Source organism: Anabrus simplex, chromosome 1, assembly GCF_040414725.1.
Source record: "Anabrus simplex isolate iqAnaSimp1 chromosome 1, ASM4041472v1, whole genome shotgun sequence".
In the NCBI taxonomy this organism is placed as follows: Eukaryota; Metazoa; Arthropoda; class Insecta; order Orthoptera; family Tettigoniidae; genus Anabrus; species Anabrus simplex.
In genome coordinates this window covers 606433154-606456325 of record NC_090265.1, presented here as the reverse complement: position 1 = coordinate 606456325, position 23172 = coordinate 606433154, and the positions used below count along the sequence as shown (strand labels likewise).

At 38.5% G+C, this 23172-nt stretch overlaps 1 protein-coding gene across 1 annotated transcript in view; it reads left to right on the top strand.

Moving 5' to 3' along the window:
• LOC136857199 (pre-mRNA-splicing factor SYF2) overlaps nt 1-23172 on the top strand; it is a 67979-nt gene that overhangs the window by 38087 nt on the left and 6720 nt on the right. The window contains exons 3-4 of the mRNA XM_067135663.2: nt 1006-1130; nt 13445-13612. Coding sequence (XP_066991764.1) covers nt 1006-1130; nt 13445-13612 — 293 coding nt within the window. The remainder of the gene's footprint in view (nt 1-1005; nt 1131-13444; nt 13613-23172) is intronic.

Here is a 23172-nt window from a genome sequence, read left to right as displayed (position 1 = left end):
GTCATTTGGAAGATAGTGGGTTCGAACACCACTGTCGGCAGCCCTAAAGATAGTTTTCCACGGTTTTCCATTTTCACAGCAGGAAAATGGTGGGGTACCTTCTTTAAGGCCATGGTCACTCCTAGCTCTTTATTATCCCCTCATTGCCATAAGACCTATCTGAGTTGGTGCGATGTAAAGCAAATAGTAAAATTGTAAAAAGAAAAGCTGTCCACCTCCGTAGCATAACGGTTGGTGTTACTAGCTGCCGTCCTTGGGGGACCTGGGTTTGATTGCCGGTAATGCCAGAGATTTAAGAATGGCAGAAGGGCTGTTATAGAATGGTGCATGCAGCTCACCTCCATTGGGGGTGTGCCTGAAAAGAGCTACACCACCTCGGGACAAGGACACGAGCTTACTATTCCTTATGAGAAAAGTTGGTAGGAAATGTTTTTCATTACCTCATAATAACATTTGCTTCAATGCTGATTCCAGGTAATTATTACATACTGGAGGAATGTTTTAAGCATATGGTGAAGCAATTGCCACTGTGCATGCAACTGTAATCAGTAGACTCAACTTCCAGCATGGCGTGGCATGGCGCAGTGTCTGGCACTGTCGTTCCAGCCCTCTTACCACTTTTCAAATTTCGTGGCAGAGCCGGGAATCGAACCCGGGCCTCCAGGGGTGGCAGCTAATCACACTAACCACTACACCACAGAGGTATATTTTCGAGAACTTCACACTGATAGGACATGGAGTAAAACGTTTCCGCGGGGTTGGAGGAAGGATTCACACGAGCTCAGCTGACATTTTCTGTGTGCAATACGAATTTAGATTTGTCTATTACACTTATGGCAACGGAACTGGGCGTCACAGAGCAGAACCACCAACATTATTCAGCACGAGCCGCCACTGACTCAGTTATTATTATTATTATTATTATTATTATTATTGTTGTTGTTGTTGTTGTTGTTGTTGTTGTTGTTGTTTTCAAAAGCAGTTGATTTTATTTTGTGTTCATAGGGTGAAGACTATGATCGGCTGAAACTTCTGAATGTTGGGGCATTGGAAGCAGAGATTTTGGACAGGAAAAAGAAAAAGAAGAATCCAGATACTGGGTTTGCAGACTATGAACAAGCCACAATCAGGTACAACAGTCATTTAAGTGAGAAATTCAATATTTTACATAGTTGTTTAAGATAGTGATCCAGTAGTTCTTAGTCAGGATTACAACTAAATGCCCACCTGGTGGCCATGATCATTAAGGCCTTAGTCTTTATGTTCTGACTTTGTGACTGGCTATATTGGGAAAAATAATTATCATCAGATTGTTGGTAAGCAGGGCAGGAGAGGTTGGAGTGTACAGTTTCTAATCAGTGGATTGCATGCCAAGAACCCGAATTCAGTTCCAGACCTCTCCACAGTGTTTATATGGAGTGAGCGCATATGACGTTGATAGTGATTCGTCCATCAGATGGTGACATTAAGCCTTGAATTGACCCTTTAGTGTTGAATCTTCGGGAATAGGTTATGTACTGACACCAGGTTTTACCCTGTCATACATCATCATCATCACCATCATCATCACAGACACATACAGGTTGCTCATGGGCATTGGCTAGAAAGACCTACACCAGGCCTCTCTGGAGGCCACATGACCTTACATCAGGACTGGCCAGAAAAAGTTGATAAAATTGAGGAATTTAATGTAGACAGAAAAATTTTCGATCACACACCAGTTTGTTAGATGTAGTCTTTCTATGCACAGAGTTGCAGGTTTAATTCCTATACTGTCAGTTGGCATTTGAGAGAGCTTAAATACTAGAGACCCATTTTGGTAGAGCACATGACACCTCGTAATCAGCAGCGGTCGCTTGGTAGGCCAAGGCCCTTCAGGACTGTAGTGCCATGGGGTTAGTTTTATTTTCATTTTAATAGATTTTCCAGCATCTGAAAGCATCCTGCTACTGGGGGCACACATAGAAATTTATTAAGGTATGTAAAAAAAAAAAAAAAAAAAACTCCTTTCCTCTTTATTTTAAGATCATTCTCACTGTCTCAATTTATCCTATTTGCACCTTTTTTTAAAAATATGGGTATTCTTTTCCAATGACCCTGTACAGGTATGCTGAATTTTATTTCCGAAGGTCTTAAGTGTTTCCCCATAATCTTCAAGCATCTGAAGTAAATGTTCGGAATTAATGGTGTAGCACAGAATACTGTATATGGACCATTGACATTTGGGGTCATTCTACATCACATGATCACATTGCGATTATTTTGCATCTCCACCATCATCCTTGGAGAAAGAAGCAGGTTATGGGAAACAGCAGTTACAAATTTTATTAGAGTAATATTGAAAATATAACAACAAATAATTAAATTGAGTTAAATGAATAATAGTCAAATTTAGTGAATGTGTGTATAAAGCGCTAGACCTTGAGCTAAATAGCCACCGGCTATGCGCGATAAATATAAGATACAATAAGACTGTCATCCTATGATGACAGAAAAATTCAGAATATCTTGAGTAATTAAGTAGACTCATTTTGAAGGCTGATTGAAACCAGACAAAACATCAAAGTTGAATAACATTAACAAATATAGAAATGTTGAAGTTAATAAAAAAAGGTTACCAAAAGTTAAAATTAGAAAGGCTTCAATGACTAACATTACACAGAAATCATGAAATAGATTACAAAATCTTGAGGTGAATCTCCTAGCACTCATTCTCTTCCACGGAGATAAAAGTTCAAAGAAAGTTTCAAAAACTTTTGGCCAGAAATTTCATTGCAGTTGACAATTATCACAGACAAAGCAGCCGACATATAAAAAATGTCCTTTCAAAGGAGTAAACATGACTGGTTAAAATAGAAGATAAAATAGCAGTAGATCTAGAGAATATTTCGCTGCAGAAAACAGAGTCCAGGCTGCCATTCAATACGTATCTCAACTAAAATGAAAAGGTCAGCCAAGCCAACAGCAAGCACAACTATGTTATCAGCGGCATGTTATACTGCAGTGTGCGAAGACATGAGTGAAGGCGAGGTAGATGACCTCGCACGGAGTGCAATGAGGAACATGTAGGCGAGGTGCCGCTGTTGTTAGTGCGTGCAGCCAAGTAGCTGCCAAGGTGAAAGTGCAGCGTGGCAGCTGCCGTGAAGAACTGGGAGAGATTCCGAACAGACCCTGGAGAGTGAGCAAGGAGCCGGGGTAAGGCTGGCCTTATGCAGAACGACAGAAGGTTCTAGATGCTGTGGACAAAAAATAGTGCTGAAAGACTAACAGTGAAAATGACTACGCAGAACATAGAAACCTTAACAAAAAATACGGAGTAATAGAAAGAAAGAGGGGGTCCAGGAAGAATACTAATAATTGCAATCAGCAAATAATACTGTAAATAAATAACTAAAGATAAAAAGTAGAAAAGAGCGGAGGGATACATTCTCGGTACCAATCAAAGATAAAGTTGCCGATGACATAAACAGTCATGCACAGGTGAAATGACTAGTCACAAATCAAGAATGATTGATGTAGGGTCAGCGTAGATAGTGGAAGAGAAAGGCAAACGGTATCCAGTAAACCTGTGACATGAATGCACGCCAAAGGGGAACTTGCATCAAATCAACGGAAACCTACTAAACTGAAAGCATAATTAAGATAAGAGCAACAAAGATAAATGAATTTAAGCAAATGCCGCAGGTACCAAAAATAATATAAATTACCAAAGTTGTATCAAATACAGTAGAGACTGTACGCGACACTTACAGATTTAGCCTTGTTAAAATGGGAGACAAGTCGCAAGTGGCACTCCTAGTGGCTTGACCTGAAAATTCACGCTAAATTCAAATATCAGTGGAAATGTATATACACAAATGGATAAATAAATTGTGTCTAGAAGGAAAGTGTTACTAAGATATTAACTTCAAAGTTGCTAATTCTGGACAAATGAATGAAGAATTATTTAACAGGTTATTATTTAAAAACTGAAATTAGACATATAATCAAGATGTGAAATGGACTGCAGTGAAGGGCTTGATCTTTCATTTATGCATTACTTTTTTAGCTTTAGAATTCCTCCCTGAACGTTCACGGATAGATTTTTCTTTTTTCTCATTTAAAAGCGTTGTATCATCATATTAAAACACTTGTCAACAAAAATATCAGCACATTCCTTACACACATGATTCAATGAATTTACATTTAAGAGCTGGACAATTTTCCTTTTAACTTGAAGCCTACTAACACAAAGAAAATTATAAATTTAGCCTCAAAAACATTCAAACTTTCCCTATAAGCAATACTTGCCGTAATGCCATTACATAAGGGTAAAGCAAATTTCCATCATCATATTATTTCAACAAAATATGTACATTTCTTAAATCACCCATATTTTATTCAGTACTTGACAACGCATTATGGCTTTCCAAATGGGGTAACTTGGAACACAACCAGCCACACTCATATGCATATGTATTTTCCTGAATTAAATCAAACCCACAGATCACACCTACAACAACACATCGGTATTGAAGGTTAGCTGCTGCACTATACAATAAAATATGCGTATTATATTTTAAGCCAGTTAAAATATGGGTCGAGTGGGTCAGAAGATTTGAAGTACTGTAAAAATCTCTTTGTCACTGGAAGAATATATATGCAAACACAATATTTCTTACATTTTCTTGTCACAAGGGAAACGGAAGAAAGACAGCGCGTTCTTCTCTACTTCATAGTTACTGCACTCAAACACAGCACATACCTTTCCCCTCATGTTGAGAGGAGATATCAAGGAATAAGACACGCTACTATTTAATTATGTCAACTCACTGAAAACGCATAAATAACACCAAAGACTTCACACACAAATACACGTGCTCTTATGACAGAATCAGTAGTTCTCAGGTCAATCCGCTAGAGAGATCTCTAATACCTGTCCCTTGATATCTCGCCGAGTGTCGCGTATTGTCTCTACTGTATTTGGTCTATGTTCACGTGAAGCATGAACCAATCCTAGGATTATATACCACTCAGTAATGGAAGTTGTGTCGATTCAAGATTAGTATATAACAGGTTACCCACAACAGCTGGCTTGCAGTCATTGGCTATTCGAGCGTGACGCCACGCAGATACCTGCTCTCCGATCACGGGAGCACTTTCCAAAGGAATTTAGTGATTGCGATATGTTTTCACCAAACAATTATTAGCTCGTGTGTCCCCTATATATGCTCAGACTGACTTTGTAAATAGATAACGAACATAATAATGTATAATACAAGAGCTGATCGTGTCACAAGACTGTGGTTATTGCTGATAGGATTTTAGTGGCCAATAAAGTATTCTGAATGAAACAGAACTGAGCATTAAATATGACCAATAAACAAGAAAGCGAACAAAAGAACGAACAAACAATTCTATTATAATTAAGTGAACCTTACCTTAACTCGTTTCTTCATTTTCTTTATCTTCTTGACTTTCACCTCCATAACGTTGACACGTTTGCTTCCACTTTTTCCTTTTTTTCCTCAGGTTTGTGTAAAAGATTTCCACGAGCATATGTCCTCATTTTCACAAATGTGGCTACCAGATCACTACTTAAATTAGGATCACTTGCACATATTAAAGAAACTAGGTTCTGTATTACTCCCAACCCTCTTCGGATTGTCAGTCCATGATAAGAACAGAAACGTTTCTGCATATCTCGTACGGTTTGTGGACACTCAGCTGTCCGCTCTGTAAGACTACCATATGACAGACTTCGAACCCAGGAACCTGAACAATACGTACTGCCATATGTTCCTCCTATGGCTGTTTGGGAACCTAAGTGTGGATGAGTGCTTTCATGCTTTTTAGCCATCCAACCTGCAATGTAATTCAAACCTTCAACCTCAATTTCAATGTTTAGATGGCTGACATCAGTTTTATGGCATGCTTTAATTTCGTGGCTCTCAAAACTGCAACTCACTTGCTCATATTAAAGAAACTTACACACTACTCACATACAGTATTACTGCATAGACGTTTAGCGAGACTGGTGGTCAAGGTTACTAACCTTGGTGGTGGGCAACTGGCTGACGTCATACCCGGGCATAGCCGAAGCCTTCTGAACGTAGAAACCCCTGTTCTGTGCAACCTGTTATGTACTAACCTTGGTGTCGATTGACAAAACTGCTAACATGGAACAAGGCTTCATCACTCCAAAGAATGTTTTGAAATAGTCGAGGCCATCATGCCAACCAAGTATCACCGGGCGAGTTGGCCGTGCGCGTAGAGGCGCGCGGCTGTGAGCTTGCATCCGGGAGATAGTAGGTTCGAATCCCACTATCGACAGCCCTGAAGATGGTTTTCCGTGGTTTCCCATGTTCACACCAGCCAAATGCTGGGGCTGTACCTTAATTAAGGCCACAGCCGATTCCTTCCAACTCCTAGGCCTTTCCTATCCCATCGTCGCCAAAAGACCTATCTGTGTCGGTGCGACGTAAAGCCCCTAGCAAAAAAAAAAAAAGCAACAAAGTATCAGTTCCTCTATTCTGCAGTTGCAGTCTTCAGCTCTCAGCTCCTGCACAGAATTCGGTTTTCATAGATGGGATGGAAATTCAATTCTTCTTTAAACACCCTACATATTATGTACTTTGAGAGTCCACTTTCGTGAACGTGTTGTTTTAGCCGGGCTGCAGTTGAACATTTCCCCCACACTATCGCTGTGTTCTTCCCAGACCAGGAAGTGGATGGATGGTCACTTCTTCCTACATCCTTAACCAAACCTGTTGTTGGTAGTTTCAAGTGGCAATTATTTCTTTATTGTCTCTGGATGAATGGTGGTTTTCCTTCCCTTCATTGTACATTCCATCTCTGAACAAGAAAAGTGGGAATTCATCGCATGCAGAATCTGAAGTCACTTTTGAGCAGACAGATGGTCAGCTATCTTTGCTATTGCTGCGTGTACTCTTTGTCATGGCTACCGCCTGAACTACCATACTAAATATATATTTTTTTTTTTTAATAACTTGTATGTATACAGTATTTTAATTTTGTTTCCATTCCATATTTAAACTTCTACAGCCATTAATTAATGTCTGTTTACTTTTCCACCGTGTATAAATTAATAAGCAGTTATTAACTATAAGTGTTATTATTTTGCTTTTTCAGTTAACTTACAATCATGCAGGAAAAAACTACGGAGTTATGACTGCTTGATCCTTTAATGGTGTGTAGCTTTGCTCACACAGCTATTTAGGTTTGTATTAATAGACTACTTTTTTCTCTAGACCATTGGTGGATTGTAAGATATCACTTTGTATTGACTGTTGTGGAGATCATTGGATTAATTACGATAAATTTGACTTTTTTAAACATCCTGTGAAACAGAGCTGTAATAGGTCTGCCTTATCAATACAGTTACATCTAACTATGTATAACTTACTTAATACGTGTTGGTTTCATACATGTTTTGAGAACAAGGTCTGTTCTCTTCCTCAGCAATCATTAAATATTTCCACAATCCTTAAGAAAAGACTTACTGTAATTCTACAACACATAATTTACATAAACATTTACATTTACATTAAAATGTATTTATTTTAAATTGCCAACAGTTCTACTTCGTGATAATCTAAAGCATTTTTCTTATTCATCTTCTTAAAAGAAAAACTATTCATCTTCCATTAAATTTTGCTTATCATTGCTCTAAACAGTTAACGTGGCAACCATGGTCGTCATCATCATCATCAAGATTTCCTTCCACAAGTCGGGTAGGAACTTTGTGAACGATATGCCTCTACTGAATTCTGTCCTGGTATAGTTTTTCCCTCTCCACTGCATCCCATTTTACTCCTTTCCTCTTGAGATCTTCATTAAGCTGCTCTGTCCATCTCTTTCTAGGCCGTCCAATATGTCTTCTTCCGGGCACCTCCATCTCCAGATACTGGCATGGAGTTAGAGTTGGGTGCATTCGCTTCACATGGCCTAACCACTTCAATCTTGCAGCACCTATCCTTTCCTCCATGGTCAAGTTGACCTGCAGGTCTCTCCTTACATATTCATTCTTGATTACATAAAATCAGTTTCATGGTCCGTATCGCACTTCAATAGATTCACAATTAAGTATTTATTATTTTCCACCTAGTCGATACAATGATTGCTTAAGGCAATTTAATGGTTAAAAGTGGTACATGTTTCATATTTTATCAACATCTTCAGCCACATAACACTGTTTAGATGAAAAATATATAAAATTGACAAAGTAATAAGGAAGTGTCCTTAAAATTAACATAAGATTGACAACATTAAAACAAACAAAAACTCAAGAGAAAATATATAAATTATTACTACAATTGAAAGCAGTTGTCAAGGAAACACTTGTACAATATTCCATAGAGAATATGTCCTAAATGAATATTCTTTTCTTAATAATTCATGAAAAATGGTCAAATTATAAATTATACAGTTTATAAGTAATTGTCGAAATGAAGAAAACCAGATATCACAATGTGGTTCTTATTATTAATGCAGATGAAAATATAACTAATTCCTAGTTGTCAATTCTTATTAAGCCTGCTTTCTTTTGAAACAGTAACTCCTGTCATTCTTTCACAGTCTTGGGTCTGGTGTAATGTTGATGATGCGTTCTTCCTTGCTCTTGCACCTTGTTTTAATGTTGTCAATCTTATGTTAATTTTAAGGACACTTCCTCTTAAGCATTACTTTGTCAGTTTTATATATTTTTCATCTAAACAGTGTTATGTGGCTGAAGATGTTGATAAAATACGAAACATGTACCACTTTTAACCATTAAATTGCCTTAAGCAATCATTGTATCGACTAGGTGGAAAATAAATACTTAATTGTGAATCTATTCATTCTTGACTCGGTCTCTCCTGGTTTTTTGTAGAGCTGACCTAAGGATCTCATTTCACATGCTTGCATTTGACTCGCTTCTCTCTTGTTTATAACACAGGTCTCCAGTCTATAAGTCATGATTGGCAGGATTGGTATTGTAACATTTTAAAAAACTAATTAAGCTTGTTTCCGAACTGTTGAATTAAGACCATTATTAAAAATTGTGTTTTCTCTTGTCAGTAAAGCTTAAAAGTGTCTGTATATTTTGTGTATGTCAATGCAGAGCCGCCCTTCTTCTTTCTTCAGTATGGTAAAGTATATGAATTTTCTGTGTGCCATCTCTCAAATCAAATCTTCTTAAATTAAATTTTTATTCACTGCGGCAGAAAACAATGTTTAATAGTTGTTTTTATTCAGCCGTTTGGAAACCATCTCTAATTATCTTAAAAAAATGAAATGCTGTGGTTAATTGTTTAGAGCAATGATAAGCAAGATTTTAATAGAAAATAAACAAGTATAGTTTTTCTTTTAAGAATAAGAAGAATAAGAGAGGTGTTTTAGACTATAACAGAATTGAACTGTTGGCAATTTAGTATACAAAAAATGAATATGATTATTTGTTTTTATGTAAATTGTATATCATAGAACTTTGTCTTTTCTTAGGAATTTTGGAAATCTTTCTTTGCAAGAGAACAGGTTTTTCAATAAGTGTTACTAGTCAATATCGATCAAATAGAACTGAATATTACTTATTTCCTGTATCTCCTAAGTGGAGCATAGGGCACCAATGGACGTCCACCACGGACTCTGTTCTGTGCCATCGTCTTGATCTCGATCCAGGTCTTCCCTCCTTTTTCCATCCCTTCCGCTATTACACTTTTCCTCCATGTGTTCCTTCGTCTGCCTCTTCTCCTGCTACCTTGTGGATTCCATTCCAGGGCTTGTCTTGCTGTCTTTATCTCGCTGTAATGTATGCCTAGTCCACTTCCATTTCCTATGACGCATCTCAATGTCAGTGGGTGTTTGATGGGTTCTCCTCCACAGCTCTTCATTGGAGATTACTTGTGGCCACCATATCCTCAGGATATTCCCCAAACTTCTGTTCACAGATGTTTGGAGTCTGCTAATCAGTTGTTTGTTAGTCTTCCAAGTTTCACGCCCATAGAGGAGTACTGACTTGACATTTGTATTGAAGACATGTAGTTTGGTATAGGTGTTAAGTTCCCTTGATTTCCAGATTGGTCTCAGCATTGCAAATGCTCCTTTAGCCGTATTTATTCTATTTCCTATGTCCTCTAAAGTTCCACCCTCAGTGGTAACCATACTTTCCAGGTAGCAAAACTGCTTGACTTGTTTGATCTCTTAGTTTCCTAAAAATAATAGTGCCTTATTTCGGTTATTATAGCACATCTCCTTGGTTTTCTATCCATTGATCTTCAATCCTACCTCTGATGCTTTGGTTTTAAAATGATTCAGCTTTGCTTCCATATCCTTAAAACTGCTGGCTAGCAAACACAAGTCATCCACGAAGTCAAAGTCCTCCAATCTGTCTGTCAGTCCCTACTGGATTCCTCTTCGGCGATTCATTGCCTTTTTCATCATCAGATCCAGTCCCATAAGAAATAGTGTAGGTGGCAACAAACTTCCTTGTTTAACTCCTGCATTTAGTGGGGTGGGCTCAGACAACATCTCCTGATTTAAAACCTGGCATGTGTAGTTCTCATACAATGCTTGAGTTATCTTTATAATATTCTTCGGAATCCCAAACTCTTTCATGGCTTTCCACATCATCTTCCGCACTACACTATCAAATGCCTTTACAGAGTCTACGAATAGTTGATACAGCAGCGATTGCAACTCCGTGGATTGTTCTATAATTATGCGCAATGTATTGATCTGGTCTGTACGGGAATAACCTTCTTGAAATCTTGCTTATACCTTCCCCAGCCTTGAGTTAATTCTCTGTTTTATCCTTTCTAAAATTACTCGTGAGAGCACCTTGCTTGGTATCGAAAGGAGGGTAATCCCTCTTCAGTTATCTCATTCTAATAAATCCCCTTTCTTCAGAAGCTGAATTAACATCCTTTCTTCCAGTCTGTGGGAATCCTCTCTTCTTCCCAAATCTTCTTGAAAAGTAAGAACAGAATCTCAACTGAAGTACCCATATCCACTTTCAAGGCCTCTGGTGCGATATTGTCCACACCTGCTGCTTTGCCATTCTTTAGTTGTTTAATGGCCCTTTGGATCTCTGTTCTTGATGGTGGTTCTGTGCTGATAGCAACATCTTCCTGCTCTTCTTCTGTCATCACCTCTGCCTCCCCTTCCTCGATTGTTTCACGATTGAAAATCTCCAGAAAGTATTCTCTCCATCTTTCTAGCTGTTCCTTTTGTGTGGACAATAGTCTCCCATGTTTGGCTTTCACTGGTTTGTCAGATCTAGAAAACTTTCCTGTTAATTTCTTGGTAATGTGGTATAGTGTCCTACTATCATTGTTTTGTGCTGCCGTCTCTGTGTTGCAAGGTTATTGATAAAAGCTGGTTTGTCACGTCAAAAACTCCACTGCTGTGTTGATTAAAGTCTGTTCTTGCTTGTACCTTCTCTTCTTGTGTTCTTGTGGTCTTCAAGTCTTTTCTTGCATTCCTTCCTTTGATTCACAGCTTCCCTTGTCGCAGATGTAATCCATTCCACTCTCCCTCCTGCCTAAGACCTTTTCACAGATATTAATGTGGGTACTCTATATGCTCTTCCAATTATGTTCAATATCCTGTCCTTCTTCTTCCTCTCTTTGCTGTTGGAATCGATTACTCAGTTCTGATGAAAAAATGTTGATGCACTTCCTTATCCTTCAGTTATACTTTATCCTCCTCTTTTGATGTATGTGCCTAGTACTTGCAATCTTCAATTGAAGTGTAGCTTCTACTAAGTGATGGTCATTTCCCACATCTGTCCCCACTCTTGTTCTTCTCATCCAACAGGGAGGTTCGCCATGTCTTGCTAATAGTGAAATGGTCGATCTGATTCTCCATTCTATTGTTAGGGGAAAGCCATGTCACTTTATGGAAGTTCTTATGAGGAAAGATAGTGCCTACTATCACCGGAATATCCCTTCGTCTTGCCTTTAACAGCGTTTGATGTAGCTGACCATAAAATTGCTCTTCTTCTTCTCCTGCCTCTGTCGATGCATAGCACCACTGTAATTGGTCTAACTGAATGAAAACCTAAAATCTGTTTTCCAGTCAATGACCGGGTCAGGGATGGAATGAATGAAGCCCCAACTTGTGGCGAGGATAGGAATTGTGCCAGCTGCTGATACCTGTTGCACTCCTCTGGGGCAATGATTAATGACTGACAAATGAAATGATATTGGAGAGTGTTGCTGGAATGAAAGATGACAGGGAAAACTGGAGTACCCGGAAATAAACTTGTCCCACCTCTGCTTTGTCCAGCACAAATTTCACATGGAGTGACCCGGATTCGAATCATGGAACCCAGTGGTGAGAGGTCAACGCGCTGCCGCCTGAACCATGGAGGCCTCAGTAATTGGTCTAACTCTTGATGCAAATCGAACTACTCCAATCCTTTCTGAGAATGGGTACCATTCTATTAAACTCTTCATTATCTTTTTTGTGATCAGTAATCCAACACCCCTTCTATGTTCTTTTATTCCTGAGTACAGCAGTGTGTCTCCTTCCTGGATCCATCTCACCAAACCTATTCCACCTAATCTCACTCAAGTGTAGTATGTCCAACCTGTATCGCTTCATCTCCCCAGATACTTCAGCCAGTCCTCCTACCTGCCACATTGTCTGGACATTCCACATTCCAATTCTCTTGTCCAGTTTCATGCTAAAGGTCAAATTAATTTTATCCATCCAGCTTTTATTCATTGATGTTTCTGTAAGGGGTTAATCCTGAGTGTGTAGTTTATTGGCCTTCAGCACCCAAAGCCTGGTGAAGGGGCTGCCTTCTAAGTGGCCAGGCCTACTGATTTTGTGTTGGGGTTTCTTCCCTTAGCCTTTGAAGTTCCCATTTCTAACTACAACGCAGCAGTTCCTGTTCTGCTTTTCCCAAATAGGAGGGTTGCTTCTTCCGTCAGTTCCACTGTGTTCATCGCCATAAGACCTATCTGTGTCGGTGCGACGTAAAGCCCCTAGCAAAAAAAAAAAAAAGTTCCACTGTTCCAAAGTCCCTTTTCTCTGCTTTCACTGCCAGTGAGGTCTTCACCGTAACCGTGACAAAGGACCCTTACACGGGACTACCAGCCGGGTCAGCTGGACCAAGGTATTTTAAAGAGGTGTTTCTCCTCTCTCACCCTTTGTCCTGACTTGCAACAGGCAGAGCCTGGCATCTCTAATATTGGGCCCAGGTTGGTGGGGTTAGAATTGAATATGGTCAAGTTTATTAGCACAAATTTGACTGTGGATTATTGGATTATTGTCAAGTTTGTTCCATCTCATAATATCAAAGTAGGAGTTTATTTCTAAGCATGTAACTCTGAGTAATAAGTTGAATTGACTTTTTTGAATGTGGTTATTTTCAGATATGGTGTAGAGTAATAAATATTGCAAATTGGAATATTATTAGGTTGCAATAAAGTATTTTTCCATTTAATTTTGCTTACAGGCAGTACAACCGACTTGTAAAGAATATCAAACCTGACATGGAAAGTTATGATAGACAAAGAGAGAAAGTAGGAGAAGCATTTTATGGAGGTAAAAATACCATATTACATGGCTTGCACGAGGACAGTAAGGAAGGAATAGATCGAATGGTTGAAGACCTAGAAAAGCAGTAAGTATATTTTATAGCCTTTTCTTATCCTTAAATAATCAACTACTTTTTTTTTTTTAGAGGCATTGCCATGCTGTACACTTTATAGTTATCTACAGAAAGATACATCATTTGCATTTACTGTATAATTTATTTGTCTTCTATTGAAGCCATTTTTGTATTTGCCATTATTATAAAGTGTATGATTGTGATTTATTTAAATTGTGTATAAAACGTATAACATCTTAAATGTTCAGTCACAGTTAATCGAAAAGAACAAATTGGTACTATAATTATTATTGAATACGAAATAATACAAAGATTTATGGCATAAAGAAATATCAAAAGTTGTTAAATATTAAAATTTCGTATATTTTGGAGCTGTTGTTATTCACACTATTGAAATGAATCAAAACTGAATATTTCATCAAAATGCAGTAATTGAAGATCACAAGCCTTTACTCAGATCTCAGCTTTCCTTTCTACTTTACAATTCTTTGCACACATAACAAAGGTAAGCTTAATACTTCTCATGTATTCCCTTTTTGCATATTGAGTGCAATGGTATGATAGTCTCAAGTTCCTGTTGTATGTTGCTTCATATATTGCACATCCATGTTTTTTGACGTTACGTAACTACTGATTGTATAGCAAATGCTCAAGATTTGAGGGGCGAGGCAGGGGGGGGGGGGGGGAATTCAGTACTACTACCTGCTAGCATTGAAAAGTAAGTAAATATGACAGGCTCATGTCAGTAGATTTTATCTGGTTGTGCTCTCTTCTTTTCTGACTTCTTAGTCTCTTGCCTTTTACTTCTTTCTCAAACCACATTCTGGCTGTTCTCTGTGGGTCCATTCTCTTTAGGTGACCAAACTGTCTGAATCTAGTTTCAACACTGGCCCACTTGAGTGACTGTTCTACCTGCCATCACATTTTTCATCTCGGTAACTCCTCTGATGAGATTGACATCAGGAAGGGCATCCAGTCATAAAAACTTGCTACAGAGATTCACCTCTCTTCATACCTGACCCCATAGAGAAACAGGAACAGGGTTAGACATACATGCTATGAGACAGCTAATTTAAGCGAAACTTAATGCACAAAAAGTTTCACGAGATACTTTTGCAACTATATTGACAATAACAGACTATATTCTGCATATAAACCAAAAGAGCATTAAAATCACCACTAAATCACAACTCGGTCTCAGCTAACTTTGTTTTCTACAGCAAAAGCAAACTTTATTTTTGCAGTAAACAAACGAGAATCACAGCACAAACTCTAAAAGTAATAATAATAATAATAATTGTATGGCCTCAGCTACCGTGTGCAGACATTTCAATTTGACGCCATCTGGCTGTCTGCTCGTCAATTTCGACGTTCCGTTTTACGCTAGGCCCCCACTAGATGGCAGACCGAGTAAACCGAAACTCTCTTGAGCGTCTATGGCTGAGATTTAATGAATTTTGTCGGGTAAACACCAAATGTGTCACCAGAGATCTTTTACATGCCGACATCGTACGACATGGAGTGTCGAATGGACTTTTTTCCGCCCTTCAAAAATCCTACTACCTCTGCCGGGTTTGAACCCGCTATCTTGGGATCCGGAGGCCGACACTCTACCGCTGATCCACAGAGGCAGCTTAACTCTAAAAGTAATGAAGGTCGACACCTGGCGACCTTAGTTTAGCAAGCTTGTGCCATCTAAAGAGCAAATATACAACTTCAAGCTATCGGTAGGTGCCAATATGTAGTTACCCTGACAGTCTTAATGGCAGAATGATATATCATTACCTTGATGATTAAGAAGGTTAAACACATAGGTATCAAAAAAGCAAAAGAAATATGTAAACATGAACCTAGTCTCTCTGTGATAACAGCATTTCCTTTCACATGAATTTGAGTTGTCACTTTCTCAATTTTCTAAATAATGTAGTCTTGATATTCCATTGGAAATTGCTGTATTTCTATCAATTTATGTAAATTTTGAAATATTTTCTGCCAGTACATTGTAGCTTATTTTGCTGCTACACGATACATCCAGCCTTTTAAGATCAGTTTGCATCCGGGAGATAGTGGGTTTGAATCCTACTGTCAGCAGCCCTGAAGATGGTTTTCCGTGGTTTCCCAATTTTCACACCAGGCAAATGCTGGGACTGTACCTTAATTAAGGCCACGGCCGCTTCCTTCCAACTCCTAGACCTGTCCTATCCCAATCGTCGCCATAAGACCTATCTGTGTCGGTGCAAGGTAAAGCAACTAGCAAAAAATTAAGATCTGTTCTGCCCAAATATTTGTTGTAAAACATTGCAGTTTGACTAGAGTTGTTGACATGATGTAGGGTTTTGGGCTTATGCAGTGTCAAGAAAATAAGGTGAAATTCTTTACGTTTTGCAGAGAACTTTGCTCTGCGTCTTCAGAAGAAAATCTCTACTGTTTACAAGGAAGACTTCTTTAAAAATGATGTTTGAATTTAGACGTTAATGATAGAGATGGAAGTGGTTCATTCATTTGTTACCAGATGGCTCACCGTACACAGTACAGCGCTAGCATTCAAAGCAGAAGCTGACAAAATATTGACACAAGCCTGAAATGAAACATCTAGTGAGGAACGTACGAATTTGAAAAAAAACACTAAAACAGAATAACAATAGTGAAGGAACAGGGAAGAGAACCTGTGTAAATCCTTTTTGGCTGACCACACGACACCTCATAATCTCCAGGCCTTTGGACTGAGCAGCGGTCGCTTGGTAGGCCATGGCCCTTCGGGGCTGTTGGGTAGCAATAGAAGTAATATTCTTGGTGCAGATTTATATGTCAACAAGCAAATGTACCCGTGCTCTGCCCATGTATATGGATTTCTACGTAAATTACTGTTCGCACAGTGAGCAAGATAAATTAAATTGCATGTCTCTTAGCGATATCCGAGAAACAAAACAGGGTGGACGCCATATTTAGTTTCTGATGTAAGGTGGGCATTGGGGAAGTTACGATGATAATGGCAGGCCCCATTCCTACTGCCATTCATAATTGAGTTTGGGAGCTCCTACTATAATGGCAGGCCCACCTGCCAACTGTCATTCACAATAGAGACTGAGAGTTTTCTTCTTCCCGTTTCCAAATTTGGCCGCCTATGGACCGCATTGAACTGAAGGCTTTCTCTTCTTCTTCTTCTCCCAGAACCTCTTCATTCTTTCATTTCTGATCTTCCTTTCTTTTTCAGATATGACCAGTTTGGGTCTACATTTTGGTGGTTTCTCCTGGAATGTTTTGATGCTGTCCACTCGACTTCTAAATTCTTTTCTGTTGTGAACCATATCCACTGTAAGTCCACTTTCTATTGCATCTCTTTTTACCTCTTCCACCCACTTCGTCGAAGCTTTTAGTCCAGTGATGTACTTGAATATTTTCTTAGCCATTTCTCATCCATTCTTTCTAGATGCCCATAAAATTTTAGCCTTCGCTTTCGCATGGTGACAGTGATTTTTTCGGTGTATTTATAGAGGTCATCATTTTTCCTATTCCTCCACTCCCCATCAGCATTTTTCTGTGGTCCTAAAATTTTCCTTAAGATTCTCCTCTCCTTTTTTTCGAGATCTTGAAGCTCACCCTTTTTTATTCATTATCAGGCTCTCTGAAGCGTAGAGACCCTCTGGCTTTACCACTTAGCTGTAGTGTCTAAGTTTCGCCTTGTAAGATATTGCTCTTTTGTTGTATCTGTTCTGGGTTAACCTGTAAGCCAATTCTAGTTTTCTAATTCTTGCCCTAATCGCCTCTTTATCCAATCCATTAGGTTCTATCCATTCCCCTAGATATATAAATTTCTCAGTTCTTTTTACAGTCCCATGCTTCACTTTTAAGTGTCTCTCGCCTTGATGTCCATATTCCATGTATTCCGTCTTCTCATATGACACTTTGAGACCCGTTTTCTCAGCGATCTCATGTAGGGTATTCAGCATAATTTGGGCATTTTCTCGGTTGTAAGCCAAGAGTGCAAGATTATCCACGAAAGCCAAACACGTAATTTCTAAGTTCTGTCCTTTCCTCCCTAAATGTATTCCCTTTATTCCTTTCACTTCCAAGGCTTTTTCCCATGTTCTAATGATTTTTTCTAGAACAATGTTAAAGAGAATTGGTGATAGGCAGTCCCCTCGTCTGTCTCCTGTTTTTATTTCAAATGGTTCAGAAATTTCACCGAAGAATTTGACTTTTGAGAAAGTTTCTGTCAGGGTTTGTTTTATTAACATTCTTGTTTTCCTGTCAATTCCGAATTCCTCAAGGACGTTAAATAGAGTCTGCCTGTCAATTGCATCATATGCTTTCTTAAAATCAACAAATATTACCACGGTGTTCTGGCTTCTCAAAGCTCTTATTCTGAGAATGCTCTTCAGGTTAAATATTTGTTCTGCGCATGATCTTCCTTTTCGAAAACCAGCTTGGTACTCGCCAATGAGATGGTCTGCTTGTTCTTCAACTCTTCTCAATAGTACTTTAGAGAGTATCTTATATGTTATTGGGAGTAAAGAGATTCCTCTATAGTTATTGATGTTCGTCCAGAGACCTCTCTTGTGGAGTGGGTGTATAAGAGCGCATTTCCAATCACTGGGGATCTTTTCATCTCTCCAGATTTCTCCTATGACAGCATGGATTGCTTTTGCTGCAGTTTCTCCTCCGAACTTCCACATTTCTGCAATAATTCCATCTTCACCTTGTGCTTTGTTGTTTTTAAGCTCATTTATTATTTCTTTGATCTCTTCTAGACTCGGTGGCTTGGAATCTTGGTTATCCTGAGATAGATTTTTCGTATCCAATCTTTTCACAGGTTCTGCACAATTCAGTAACATTTTGAAGTAATCTGCGAGAAATTGACAATTTTCTTTGTTGTTCGTTACTACACTACCATCCTCCCGCTTGAAACACAAACTTGATGGCTGGTATCCCTGTAGTTCCTCTCTGAAGGTTTTGTAAAATGCTCGAGTGTTGTTCTTTCGAAAATCATCTTCTATCTTATCCATTCTACTTCTGTCATAATTTCTTTTCTCTGATCGTATGATCTTAGCTGTTTTCTTCCTCTCTTCCCTGAAAGTTTCCCATCTCTCCTCGGTTTTGTTGGAATGCCACCTCTTCCATGCTTGTAGTTTTCTGTCCAAAGCTTCATCACACTTTTCATTCCACCACCTGTGTTTTCGTTTCCTCGCTGGGTTCCCCAAACCTTCAGCTGCTTTAAACATTGAGTTTTTGATATCTTCCCAGCTGTTCATATTCAGCTTCGACAATTTTTCACAATATGTCTCTTTGCTTTGTTTCAGAGTATCTGCATCAATTCTAAGCTGCCTCTTGATTCTTTGTTTGGGTTTGTTTGGTTGGAATCTTACTTTAATCTCCGAGAGGTAGTGGTCCGAATCTATGTTTAAGCTTTTTCTTACCTTGACGTTTTCATTATAAATAAAGGCCTCTTTTCCTAATGACAATCACAATCAAGTTGGAGAGATTTGATTATAATCGGAAAATGCAGCACTATCTGACATATAAAGAATTGAGATACGACAAAATGTAATAGGGCCAAATTTGAAGATCTCTCCAAATTGAACAACGATTGTGCTATCTGTTTTGCGATATGACTTACCGTTTAGTCACCAATTACCCAAAAACGGTCTTACACCGTCATTAAAACTGCATCCGTATTTTGATATTTTCTGGAGCGAAATAGTTATAGCCTACATTTGAATAGCTTGGAATTTTTCCTTAAAGGGAAGAGTGTCCAGATTTCTGGATTAGCACGCGTATAAATACGGAGTAATTAAGGAAGAAAGTAATATCAGTTAAGAAAGTTGAAAATAATAGAAAATAGGTTTATAACTGAGGACAGCCGGATAGGACAAATATGTCAAAAACATATCAGATGTAAGGCTTTTCAGGCGTTTGCTCTATTAACCAGCTTTTCGTCTTAGGTCTGACACTAGACTCATCAGAGTGGGATGTATCAGACCCTACCCACTGACGTTGGGGTGTATGCAGGTGAACTTATCAGAAGCCTTACATCTGATATGTTTTTGACATTTTTGACATGCTCTATTGGTGAAAAATATCTAATTCCCTCCATGGGAATTTAGAATTTTCCATTAGGACAAATATGTAAATACCAAGTGGATGTATTTGAAAATGAAATGTCCATCACTAAATTGCGATGATATGAGTTATGGATATAAGGAGGCGGTAAGAGAGGCGAAATTTAGGCGCAGGGATTCATAGGTTAACAGATGAGAAGATGACTTATGGTGTTTTTACTTAAGTCTAAAGAGGCAAGAAATTAAAGTGGAAAACAGAAGTAGAAGAGAAATACAGTAAAAAAAATACAGCAAATGCCAGAAAACACCCTATGGTGTGAAATAATATGCTTCACTGTGCCTTACTGTTTCAAATATTAATAGCCCTCCTTATTGCTACTTGGGGACAATTGTAACCTCCAACGGTATTTGCAAGCATCCATCAGAATGGCAGCTTGACATCTGTTTCACTTTCTACCCAAGGAACAACCATGAATTTACAGGAATGATGATGAAAGTGGCATTCCTTTCTTCCTTGCTGATAAGCAGCAATTATTGTTGCCATGGTAACTGGTAGGTTCATTCTCGGTCTGTTGGTCACTCAGTGCAGAGCATGAAAGTCGTGCAGAAAATGGTAATTTTCTGTCTTTATTTAAAGAGTAAGCAAAATTATGTACATAACAAAAGTTGTTTAAAATGAAGGGGCATTTCACACTTAGTCCATTGATTTTACAGAAAATCAATAGTATAAGAGAAAATGGAAAAAAAAAAAAAAAAAAAACTGTTCGGGTTTTCCTATAAACCCCCAGTCTATCTAAACATTCCCCTGGATGAGTATAACTCTAAATATGAAGTTTAGTCTAGATCTATCCAGCTGTTTTGCTGTGATGGTGGAACAAACAGACACAAAAAATAAAAACCACTGATACGGTCTTGAGTTGACCTAAAACGGATAAATATCTGAAAAATTGTCAAAATAAACAAAATTACAGACAGCAGACCCCCTACAACTTTATTTATATTATTGTCATGGATGGTAGTGTGAGAAATCATTTCACAAAACTAGTTAGTGTAAATATGAAGTTTTTCAGTCTGTTGAAACATAAAATATAAAGCTCAGAACACTATACATACCTGACATGACATGTTTTGTTCTACAAGAAAGTCCTCATATTCTATCAAATAATTTTTAACCCCACATATATACATTGCCGGACAGAAAAAAAAAATGTATCACTTAGGAAAAATGAAGTTATTGATTGAAATGTATTTTTCAACTCTGTTCGTTATAATTTATTTTTATATTGTTTAGGACCAAATAACATGTTTTATATATTGGGGAACAACAATATGAAAACATCCAGTATGTGAAGGCCACTCTTCCTGGATTCTGTAACCTAGTATTATTGGTTTTGGAGTTTTGTCCACCTCCTTGACGGAATGGTCAGCATTCAGGCCTTTGGTTCAGAGGGTCTTGCGTTCCAATTCCTAGGTGGGTTGGGGATATTGTGGTTGAGTAATTCTGCTCTGGAACTGGGTGTTTGTGTCCGAACACTATCCTCTTCATATTCAGACAACATACCAAACTACCAACTGTCACAGAAACATGCAGTAGAGAATATATCCTTCCAAATAGGGTTGGTGTCAGGAAGGGCATCCGGCCGTACAACAGGGCCAAATTAATGTGCAACACAGTTTGCACCTGCGATCGCACCAATGTGGGAAAAGCGGTAGAAGGAGGAGGGGGAAGATTAGTTTTGGAGTTGTATGGCAGTACCACTGTTAAGCTTTACAGCTATGCATTTCTGTTAGCCTATTAATGGGATGTGACAAGTAGCTGTTGTGGCATAGTTGCGTGCTCATTTAATGACTTGTTATTTAATATTTCCTAGAGCATCGTGAAGTATAGTTCAAGGAAAGATGACTCTTAAGCCCTGAAGATTCTGCAAAAGCTGTCGTGTTACTTGATTATGTTTGCGAGGTTGTTACAAACAAGTCCCACATACGTTTTAAGAGCTGCAAGATGTTTTCGGGAACACCCTTCTTACAACAGGCGTCCAGGATCTGGTTAACCAAGATGTACAGCAGTCACAGTTGACTGTTGTGTAACTTTACAAGTCTTGATAGATTGCCATTTAACTGGAACGGATTCGAAAAACCGATTGGAACAAGCTCATGTTGTAAACATTAGACTAATAGAAGGAAACCTAACATTTAAGAAAACTGTTACAGGGCCAGATTTTTCTCCACAGCATCGAAAGGCTTGTCTCCAGTTTGCCCAAGAGCATGTCCATTGGACAGACGAGCAGTGGAGCCAAGTTCTCCTTACACACGAGTTGAGATTCAACTGCACATCTCCATATGGGAGGGAAAGAGTTTGGAGAAGACCAGGAGAGCATTATTCTGCCTGTGCCTTTTCATCAAGGACACCATATGGAGTAAGTTCCATCATTGTGTGTAGTGGCTTCAGCTCTGACAGATGAACTGAGCTGTTAATCATTGAAAATGGAACTTTGACTGTGCGCTGCTACACTGAGGAAGTTCTCCGTCCACGTGCCATCCGTTTTGCTCCCCACTTCGGCGAGAACTTCATGCTTATGCATGTCAATGCTTGACCCCATGCTGCTTGATGTGACAGACTTCCTGGAGGAGGTATGAATCATCAGTTTGGAGTGGCCTTCACGGATTCCTGACCTCAGTCCCGTCGAGCATGTGTGGGATATGGTTAAGCGCAGTGTTCGTCGACAAGCACTCCACAGTCTGGGTGAACTTTGGCTAGCTGTAATTGATAAATGGGAAGCACGCTGTTATTTGAGCCAGGGGTGGTAACATGCCTTATTGGGTGAAGACTGAATCTGCAAGGATGTGTTGTGATGTTTAGTGCCAGTAATCTTGTTTTTAAGTGTGAAGAACTTCTGAACTCCTAAATTTGCCAAAAATCATAGAACCTCATTCATTTTCATCTCAAAGTAAACATTAAAGTGAAAAATGATCCTTCCCTTAAAATAAAATCACACTTAATCTTTATTACATTCCTGTTTCAAAATAATGTTAGTAAAATTAATTTTGTGTTCATAAAATTAATATTCTTTCAAAGCATCCTAGTGTTATCATTTTTTGGCCAGTACTGTATTGTTAAGATTGAGTAAAATTGTCAATGATTGTGAATTGGTGATATTGTGAGCAAATGAAACATGAATGTAGAAGTCTGTTATTGACACTTCAGTAACTTTGAGATAGTTCTGTACTTACCTTATAACCCATCTTCACATTCATATTTAAGATTTTAAATACTACTGAGAAAATTTGTATTGAAAGTGAAATGCATTTATTAAGTGGGAAATTTCTTTTCTCGTACTATTGTCTGTTACAATTACAAAATACAACCATGTAGTGCATACCCATTCCCTGCAAATAAGTTGAACAGTGCCTATTCTTTATAATTTTCGGACATCCATAGTAGAAAAGAGACCCATGCGATACGTATCAGTACCCTTATGAGTCAACATTTCTAATTGGTCAATAAGATTGAAG